Source organism: Priapulus caudatus, unplaced genomic scaffold (assembly GCF_000485595.1).
Source record: "Priapulus caudatus unplaced genomic scaffold, Priapulus_caudatus-5.0.1 Scaffold4442, whole genome shotgun sequence".
Taxonomy (NCBI): Eukaryota; Metazoa; Priapulida; class Priapulimorpha; order Priapulimorphida; family Priapulidae; genus Priapulus; species Priapulus caudatus.
This window is the reverse complement of record NW_014581503.1, coordinates 1-10,362: the sequence shown is the minus strand read 5'-3', so window position 1 is coordinate 10,362 and position 10,362 is coordinate 1. Positions and strand designations below refer to the sequence as shown.

General features: G+C 50.4%; 1 protein-coding gene across 1 annotated transcript; it reads left to right on the top strand.

Annotated features, from left to right (window-relative positions):
* Positions 1–9,760: 9,760 nt before the first annotated feature.
* LOC106819784 (junctophilin-2-like) lies at positions 9,761–10,288 on the top strand. The gene has a single exon (XM_014824370.1). The coding sequence runs from the start codon at positions 9,800–9,802 to the stop codon at positions 10,286–10,288; it is 489 nt and encodes a 162-aa protein (XP_014679856.1). The 5' UTR covers positions 9,761–9,799.
* Positions 10,289–10,362: the final 74 nt, after the last annotated feature.

The following is a 10,362-nucleotide window of genomic DNA, read 5'->3' as shown; positions in this document are numbered from 1 at the left end:
CGGTCCTCTAAACCTCTGTTTGTTACTGGTACATATATACTTAGCAGGTTGCGTTGTTCGGCAGAGTAAGCATCAGTTGAAACAATGTGAACATTTGGAACAGTAGGTTGTGAGCAATTGGCAGAAAAAACGCGCTGAATTAAACATGTTTTAATTATTAATAATCAATCAATGTTTCGCATCGTATCGTTTCGTGGCCGTAACGTGGCATTGCGTCGTACAAACCCTAAAGGCGTCGGATTTCCAATCGGCTTTCTCTTCGTCGACGTCGCTATGCTTGTAGACGACGTCTCTCATGTTTTGATGCATGTCTGTTCACACGCGTAGAGACTTCTCTGTTTGCATGTTGTCTGTTCATTGCGTAGCAGACTGTCGGCATTGTTTTGCACGTGTTCGTCGCCTAATGCCGATAGCAGACGTTTCATGTTTGCGTTCGTCGTTACACACGATAGAGACGGTTCTCTGTTTTTGCGTGTCGCTCGTACTGCGTAGAGAGCGTTCTCATGTTTCGCGCATCGTCGCTACACGCGTAGAGACGTTCTCATGTTTGCGCGTCGTCGCTACACGCGTAGAGACGTTCTCATGTTTGCGCGTCGTCGCTACACGCGTAGAGACGTTTCGCTGTTTGCGTGTCGTTGTACATGGGTAGGAGCTGTTCTCATGTTTGTGCAATCGTCGCTACACGCGTAGAGACGTTTCATGGTTGCGTGTCGTTGCCTAACATGCGCTCACAGACGTTCTCTGTTTGCGCAGCGTCGCCTACACGCTGTAGAGGACGTTCTCATGTATTGCGCGTCGTGCTACATGTCTAGAGACGTTCTCATGTTTGCGCATCGTCGGGCTACCCGTAGGAGACGTTCTCATGTCTTTGGCATCGTCGCTACACGCGTGAGACGCTTTCTCATGTTTGCGCATCGCGTCGTACACACGTAGAGACGTTCTTCATGTTTGCGTGTCGGTCGCCTACACGCGTAGAAGACGTTCTTATGTTGTTGCTGTCGTCGCTACACGCGTAGAGACGTTCTTATGTTTGCGAGCGATCGTCGCCTACACGCGTAGAGAATTCTATGTTTGGCCGCATCGTTGCCTACACGACGTAGAGACGTTCGCATGTTATGCGCGGACGTCGCTACACGCGTAGAGCGTCTCATGTACTTGCGCAATCGTCGGTTACACGTGTAGAGACGGTTCTCATGTTTTGCCGCGTCGTTGCTCAGCGTTAGAGAGTTCTCATGTTTTGCGGCGTCGTCGTTACACGCGTCAGAGGACGTTCTCATGTTTGCGCGTGCGTCTGTTCACACGCGCTAGAGACGTTCTCATGTTTGCGCGTCGTCGTTACACGCGTTCGCTAGAGACGTTCTCATGTTTGCGCGTCGTCGCTACACGCGTAAGAAGACTTCTCATGTTTGCGCGTCACGTCGCTACACGCGTAGAGACGTTCTCATGTTTGCATGTTGTCGTTCCATGCGTAGAGACGTTCTTATGTTTTGCGCGTCGTCGCTACACGCGTAGAGACGTTCTCATGTTTGCGCGTCGTCGCTGCGTTGCAGGTACGGTCTTCCCGTGGACGTGTGGGCGGCCGGGGTGATTGCCTTCATCCTACTGTTGTGGCTTCCACTCTTCGTCAGGTCACGCCCAGCCGCCGTTACAGGCTGGTGGGGTGAATTAAGATGTTTATAGGGCCGTGGCAATGTTTGGTTATGATTATCGTAAATTTATAGGCGGTTATGAGAGCCATCAGCGCGAGTCTTTTAACGCATGTGACCTGTCCTATTGCAGGTCTTTGTGCTGCGGACACATATTCAACAAGTTAATGACTTTCCTTTTTCATCGTCCAAAAAACTGGCGCGGCATTTTTCGATCATGTGGTTTTTGCTCGATGCCCTGATTGGCCGTGTAACCGGGTTCCGTTGAACACCGCCACGCTACGGTTCGTATTTTTTTTTGTGCCAGTGTTTATCGCGTAGGAATCAAAACCAGTTTGATTATGCTCCGCGGCACGTAGTGGGAAAATTCGCAGGGTGAAAATCGCAGATAATTATGACTGGCATTTATGCTCCGATACTCCTCCCTACTACTCACCCCTCTACCTTCTACGCCTACTACTCACCCCTCTACCTTCCTACACCTACACTCACCCTCTACCTCACTCACCCTCTACTTCTACCCTACACTCACCCCTCTACCCTTTACCTGCGCGACCAACAGCCAGGCGAAGCTGTTCGACATAGATCATCGCGGGGAAGTTGTCACGTGCGCGTTACTGGGACAACATTTCGCAGTCAGCGCGCGATCTCATCGCATGCATGCTGCACATCACCCGGACACTCGCATCACCGCCGTCGACTGCCGAAGCATTTCGTGGGTCAGTCGTGGGCGCAAGGCGCTGCGGACCGCGGCGAACCTGCGTATAGTGCGTCACCTCTGCGGAAAGGCGTTCGTGTCCGAAATGGCCACGTTCGCAGTTTGCATGAGTAGGCGAACCAGTTTTGACAGAAGCTGATAGAAACGCAATGTGTTAGTTCACGGCCGCCATTTTGTCGGAGCTGTGTTTAATCGTTACACGGACTTCCGTCGCGCGTTTTATTTTATTTTACTTCTATTCGTAAACGTTGGTGATATTTGTAACTGTTCTCTCTCGTGACCTTGTCTATACATTTTTTTGTCGTGTAATGTGGTTACATTTTCGCCCGCTGGCGCGTCTTTCGTCGCCATGCCGACGCAATTGACCGATGGTTTGTTGTTGTTTTCGCTTCTGGCAGGATGGATCGCGGCGACCAGCGCATGCACGTGTCCGTGGCGCGTAAGTGACGAATGCACTTTTGACATGGAGCAAGCACTGCGCACACACAACGTCAGCGGGCGGCGGTCATCGCGGTGAGTAGCTATGCCTCTCCTCCCTCGCCTCCTCCTGCTTACCTACTTTGTCCTCCCAGCTTTTCCCACTGCATGCCTCCTCCCGCCTCCTTCTGCCCTTGCCTTCTCCCCCATTATGTGCCCTTGCCTCCTCCCTGCTTTCTTCCTGCCCCTGCCTCCCTGCTTCTACTTGCCTTCTTGCTACCCTGCCTCCACCCCACGCTTGGCCTCCTCCCCGCCTCCCTTCCTGCCCTTGCCTCCTTCCCCGCCTTCTCGCCGCCGCTACCTACCTCTCCCCATTCTTGCCCTTGCCTCCTTCCCGGCCTTCTTTCCAGTCCTTCCTGCCTCCATTCCCGGTCCTTCCTCGTTCCGCCCTCCTCCCTGCAGGGCCTCCAAGCCTCCTTTCTCCACTCTCCTTGCCTCCTGTTCCTCCACTCCCTACCTCCTCCCTGCCTCTGGCCCTTCTCCCCACCATGTGTGCCTCAGTAACGTGGGGGACATTTTGTGATGTATGTTTCCTACTTATGATTGTGCCAATTTATATTTTTTAAATATTATATATGCATTGTTATTTTGCCCCTCAGTCAGAGCATAGTACAGTCAATAAAATTTATTATTAAGCCAGCCAGCAGGTTGCAATAAGGATGCACGACCAACAGTCGGCAGACAGACGACAGATCAGTATCGTATGGCTTCGATACATGCTATAACAGTTCTTGGGTGAAAATTCTGACACAATTACTGTCAGTACACACTTTACACGTAGTATTGTAGTAACATGATGAACCAACAATATTGTTGCTCTCTATCGTTGAAGCCTTTCATCTTTATTGATTGGTGGATGTCCCCATTAACACGTTAGTGTGCGGGGGTTTGAGGTGTATGGTTGTTTCTTATAACACCTTGCACCCGTGTTTTTCAGTCGACCGCGCTGGATAAGGAACTTGCTGGCCCAAGCGTTGTCTCGCACGAAAACCTCTATTCAAGACGAATACTAGGCCGGGAAGCATCGAGCTTTCTCTCCATCCCGCTAGCTGAGATGCCAACACTGCAGCATCAGAAACTGGTGCAGCATCACTGCCCAGCATCACTGCAGCATCACTGCAGATCACTGCAGATCACTGCAGCATCACCTGACAGCATCAGTGCCCAGAACACTGCATCATTCACGTGCCAGCATCAGTTGCAGATTCAGTGCAGCATCAGTGCCAGGCTCATGTACCGTGCCAGCATCACTGGCCAGCATCAGGCTACCATTGCAGCATCACTGGCCAGCATCAAGTACCGGTGCAGCCATCAACTGCCAGCTAAGTACCGACTGAGCCTCACTTGCAGCATCACTGCCGCATCACGTGCAGATCACTGGCAGCACTTCACTGCAAGCATCAGTGCAGCATCATGCCGTGCAGCATCACTGCAGCATCAGTACGTGCCAGCATCACTGCGCATCAGGTGCAGCATCAGGGCGCATCACTGCAGCATCCAGTACCGTGGCAGCATCACTGCAGCATCACTTGCAGCATCAGTGCAGCATCAGATGCGGCATCACTGCAGCATTCCGTTTGGGCAGATCACTGGCCAGCATTCAGTGCAGCATCACTGCAGCATCAGTCCATGCAGCATCAGCTGCAGCCATCACTGCAGCATCAGTTGCAGCATCAGTGGCAGGCATCAGTGCGCAATCACTGAGATCACTGCAGCCATCAACTGCAGCATCAGTGCGCATCCTGCAGCATCCAGTACCATGCAGCATCACTGCAGGCCATCAGATGACCGGCAGATCACCTGCCAGCATCAGTACCGTGCAGCATCCTGCAGATCAGTGCCAGCATCAGGTGCCAGGCAATCACTTGCAGCTCAGTACAGCAGCATCACGCAGCGATCCTATGCCGTGCAGCATCACTGCAGCATCAGCTACCATTGCAGCTCAACTGCAAGAATCGTACCGCTGAGCATCGCTGCAAGCAATCAGTACCGTGCAGCTCACTGAGCTGCAGCATCACTGCAGCATCACTGCGCATTCAGCTACCACATTGCTGAAAGTATCTGAGTTTGCTAATTGAGCGGACGGGCACCCAGAGTGAATTTGCTTGGTGGTCGCAATGCTGAGTGAACTTGACACCGAAAGTGTTATCATAACCTTCGTGTTGAGTGTCTCGCGCGCTGCTCACTGCTTATTTGCCGTTTCATGCCAAATAGTCGCGGCGGCTTTCCCCATGGCTCTGATGCGTTTTTAGATTAATTTCCTTGGTAAAGCTTTGCTAAAACGACACCGGGTTGTGTTCGATTGGCATTCAGTGACACAGGCGGTTTTTCGAACTGATGGTGCTGCCACGGCTTGTTATTCAGGACTTGGACGATATCTTATCTTCATCTTGCGTTGATTTGCTGCCATGAGCATTCTGTCGTGGTTGTGGGTGGGGGTTGCAGGCTGGTAGTGGGGGAGGGGGCCGAAGTGGGGGAGTTTGTTGTCTTTGTTCTCCTGTATAACACTCTTATTATCTCTGCACATGTCGTTTGCCGTGGGCGTAGGCGCGTGTGGAGACGGGTGGGGTGGGCGAATCCTACTGGCTGTTTTCAGGTTCTGTGGTTTCTTGCCACTCGTTGTTGTTGTTCCTATACTGTGCACTTTGCGTGATCGTGTGTCCCTGTTTTATATATATTGTTAACAAAGGATGGGAAGTGACGTCACCAGTAAGCATGTGGAGCAGAGATTTTAGAACTACGCATGATTTTACATTGCATTGGGGGGTTTGAATTTGTTGTTCATTGTTGTTTTTTATTATCAGGAGCCTGTTCAGAGGAAGGAACTAGTGACTGTTCGCTCGTGAATGAGTGGTGTATCGCTAACAAAGTAATTCTGTTGGAGAATTTCTGAGATCCAAGGTCAGCTGCGTCGATTTTTTGATCAGTAAAACGTTCATCATTGCTGTGCCGCAACATTAATAAAATGTTTCAGCACTGCGCGATGTTTTGTTCGGTTACAGGTCTCTAACCATAGTAGTGAAAGAGAGGTTTCGTTATGTCTTTGCTTCTGCGCATATTGCCCGCTGCATTGTTGCTGTTTCACATGCGTAGGGTGCTATGCAGAATTACCTTACTTCTAATTGGGCATACGTACGTTCGATACCCGTATTAAGTGTGTGTATCTTGTGTTATAACCTCCTATTACGTTATCAGTCTGTAGTGTTTGCTGATATGTGTACATATTCCAAGCTCTTGCTCTATATGTCCTTGGTAGGGAAAGTACGGATTTTAGTTCGAACAAAGTTGGCTGACACCCGTAATTATTTATATTTGCATTCTCGAGCCGCCATCTAGTGAGTGAGTAGGGCACTCGCTGGGCATACGTTATATGCCATATTAGTATCATTTTGGATATCACTAATTGTGAAATCGATCAGTGAAGAATCGCGACTCTTAAGTAAATACTTATCATGGTTAATGTGATGATACGATCATATATACGAGAGTAGAATGCCTTTTTTGAGTAGTTTATTTATAAACTCGTGTTTGGCTGTAAACACGGGTGAGTTGGTCGTACATATGCCCTAACGATATTTGCTGCGACGCTTTCCGTAGTAGCGTACTGACGTAACCACATAATATACGCCTGTACCATATTTACAATAGAAGGTGTGTAGCAGTGCTCATTTATTAGTACTTGCAAACGAGTATCTGGTTTTAATAGTCGGTATGTGATTTATTTTTTGTATATCATATACATTGGGCGTTGTTAATGTTTTGGCCAGCTTAAATTTGGTCAAGAATTCGTTGTTCCATCACTTCTCGTATGTTTGTGGGAAATAGGGAAATACAGCCATAGCTGCATACATAGCGTGGTCATCTCATTGTGCAATTTCCATAAAGTGGCCTTTATAGCAGGTGCCGTTTTATAGAGGTGGTTTCGCTGCAATTAGCGGCCACTTCAGAGAACGCAAAAGTGTTCTTTTAAGCGAAGTGTCGTCTTATAATATGGTCTCTCTCTCGTTTGCTCCGCCTCTCTCACTCTTCCAATGTCTTTTGCGACTTAGATTTTGCAAAGATAGATTGTAAGAGTCTATATATGTCTCAAAGATGGCGTTACAGTCAATGTACGAGCTGATCCACAGCGTGCATTCAGCAGTTTAGGCTTTGTAATATTGACGATTCAGGAATTGAATTTGTGCTTACAGAATGATAAGATGATTTTTTTATGGCGCACAATGATTTAAGAACGTCGAGTTAGCAAGCCAGATGATGATCACCCCAACGATGATTTATTTAGATAACAATATTTAGGGAAATGTACGTCTCTCATTTCAGTAAGAGGAAAGATGGCAAAGCAGATCGGTGGTTTCATGAATCGATCTGGATAGTTTTCTGCGATAGCCCCACCGTTTAGTGAGATAATAACGCAGGGAAGGTGTCGCGCCGCTTAGATTGTTGTCTGTCAGCGGCGCCTCACAAGGTCTATGTCCCCCAGGGTACTTATCGACGTGTAACCTGGTACGGGTCGGATATACCGGGAACGGGACCCTGGTAACTATCTGATATGTCTAGGTTAGGAGTAGGCGTCAGGCGACTCCCTAGCACTCGTTAGCTGGAGTTAGGCGACGGTACAGGTCGGCATTATTAGATCAGTACCAGCGGTACGTTCGATACTATCGACACCGCTACCCAGAGTTAGGCCTACCCTCCGATAGTACCCTGGGGGGACATAGACCCTTCTCACGGTCAGCGGCCCCAGTGGAACAGACTAAGGTCATATTTCTCGAGCCTCAGTACGCTGGTTTCCACCTGTAATTATGTTATTATTTATTTGTGTTGTCAGTATGTTGCACGACTCCGTGTGGCTTAAAATTATATGTCAGCGCAGTTTTCTCCGATCTTCGTCCGGTCGCCTTGACAACCGCAAACATTACGCTGTAACAATACTTTGCAATCACCAACCGATCGCTGTGAGGCGCATATATTTAATATATGTAGATTGCTTGTATCTGTATATGTATATGTAAATTATATATAAGTATATCTACTATCAACCCACAGTTTTGCGAGGGTTGCGGTCGTTGTTTGAGTATTATGATTCACAGATAATGCGTCTGCAATTGATCCGTGATAACAGAGGATGCGCGATGATAAGAGTGATGAGTGTCTACCAACACCGGCTCATCGCACTGAAAGGCTTGACGCTTCTTTGTTTTGCCTGAGTCGCGGGAGCTGTTCTCAGTCGTAGATGTAGATACATATAGTATCTACATCCATATACCATCATGTAGTATAGGCCAAAATCGCTGTCATCGTACGTGTAATCATGTAATAAAACGCAGTCAGTCTTAGCGCTCGTCGCCCGTGTTGCAGCGTTTCGTTAAGCCCCGGAATCTTCGCTCTGGCCTAAGAAAAAGAAAAAAAGGGCGCGCACTGGAGAACTTCTGTGCGTTCACTGATTACTATTAAATTTTACACGACCTACTCTACACAATTTATATGACAAAATTATGGCAAAATACCGATGTTCGAAGACTTTAACTCGCTATAGCGATATCTGTCGGAATATATGATAAGGAATATATATCTTGTACCTCGAAGTATATCTATCTCCTGATTTAGGTTTATGTTATTCGATACGGGTTGTCGATGTCATTCGGTTCATCCAGCGCTCGTTTACGCACATCATTCAGTCGTTCCAACTGTAGGTGGCAGCACGCGATTAAGCGGCGAAGACAGTCCGGCCGCTTTGGACGAGGCGGCGTTGTAAACGCAGTAGCAGCAGCAGCACCACACCACCACCAACTGCAGTAGTAGTAGTAGGGGCAGCAACACTAGCACACCACCGCCACACAAGCAGCAGCAGCTGCAGCAGCAGTAGTAGTAGTAGTAGGTAGTAGTAGCTAGTAGTAGTAGCAGCAGCGCAGCAGCGCAGCCACGCAGCAGGCAGCACGCAGCAGCAGCAGCAGAGCAGCAACAGTAGTAGTAGTAGTAGTAGTAGTATCAGCAGCCATAGAGGCAGCAGCAGTAGGAAACAGCAATAGCAAGCAGTAGGCAGCAAGGCAAACCAACGATGAGCAGGCAGTTAGCAGGCAGGAAGGCCAACATCAATAGCAGCAGTAGCAGCGCAGTAACAGCCAAGGCAGCAGCAACAACAGACCAGCAGTAGTAGTAGTATAGCGGCAGCATCACCAAGTAGCACAACAGCAACAGCCAGCAGGTTAGGCAGCAGCAGCACAGCAATAGCAGAGCAGGCAGCAACGCAATGCAGCAGCAGCAGCAAGCCAAGTAGCAGTAGAGTAGCAGTAGTACGCCAGGCAGGCAGCAGTAGCCAGTAGCAGCACAGCAGGGCACGTAGCGCAGCGCAGCAGCAGCCAGCAGCAGCATAGCAGCAGTAGCAGCACTACCCAACCACCCACCACACCAGCAGCAGCAGCACAGCAGCAGCAGCAGCAGCAGCGAGCACGCCAGCATTTGCGCAGGGAACACCTGGCCTACTACTGCTGCTAGAAGCTGCCATCTCGAGAGTCACATCGTGGCACATCGCAGAACTCCGCGCCTCTCCCTCTCCCTCTCCCTCTCACACTCACAGTCTCACGCACACTCGTGCTCGTGCTCGCTGGCGCGCTCGACGCTTCGCCCCTTCTCTCTCATTCACTGGGAGCAGCAGGCGCGCGCGCGTGCGTGTGTGAGTGAGAGGGATCGAGCAGACGCCGGGTGTATACCTACCTACCTACCCTACCCTACTACCTACCTACGGTACCCTACCTATGTCCTACCTACCCGTGACACCACCGCGATGTCTTTTCTACACCACGCTTCCGTAGCCACCGTGAGCTTACACACACACACACACACACACACACACACACACACACACACACACACACACACACACACACACACACACACACACACACACACACCACTCCCACACACCCCCCTCCCCCACACACACACACACGCACGGACCATGGACACGATCGTGAAGTCGGCAATGTCCGGCGCTGAACCGCCGCCGTCGCCGCAGCCGCCGCCATCGCCCGTCGACGGGTCCGGCGGCAGTCCGCACCGCATCAAGAAAGGCGGCCGCTTCGACTTCGACGATGGAGGCACGTACTGCGGCGGCTGGGACGACGGCAAGGCGCACGGACACGGCGTCTGCACGGGGCCGAAGAATATCGGAGAGTACTCCGGATCGTGGACGTTCGGCTTCGAGGTGTCCGGCATGTACGTATGGCCGAACAGCGACACGTTCGAAGGTCAGTGGGACAACGGCAAGCGGCACGGGCTCGGCGTCGAGCACAAGGGCAACTGGACGTACGAGGGCGAGTGGACGCAGGGCTACAAGGGCCGCTACGGCATACGGCGCAGCTCGTCGGGGGCGAAGTACGAAGGCACGTGGGTGAACGGACTGCAGGATGGGTACGGCACGGAGACGTACGTCGATGGAGGTACGTAACGCGGTGTACGACGCATCATGTGTGTGTGTGTGTGTGTGTGTGTGTGTGTGTGTGTGTGTGTGTGTGTGTGTGT

What these genes read in the sequence shown, in the direction of transcription:
- LOC106819784 (XM_014824370.1), top strand. Translation starts at nt 9,800, where the DNA reads ATGGACACGATCGTGAAGTCGGCAATGTCCGGCGCTGAACCGCCGCCG.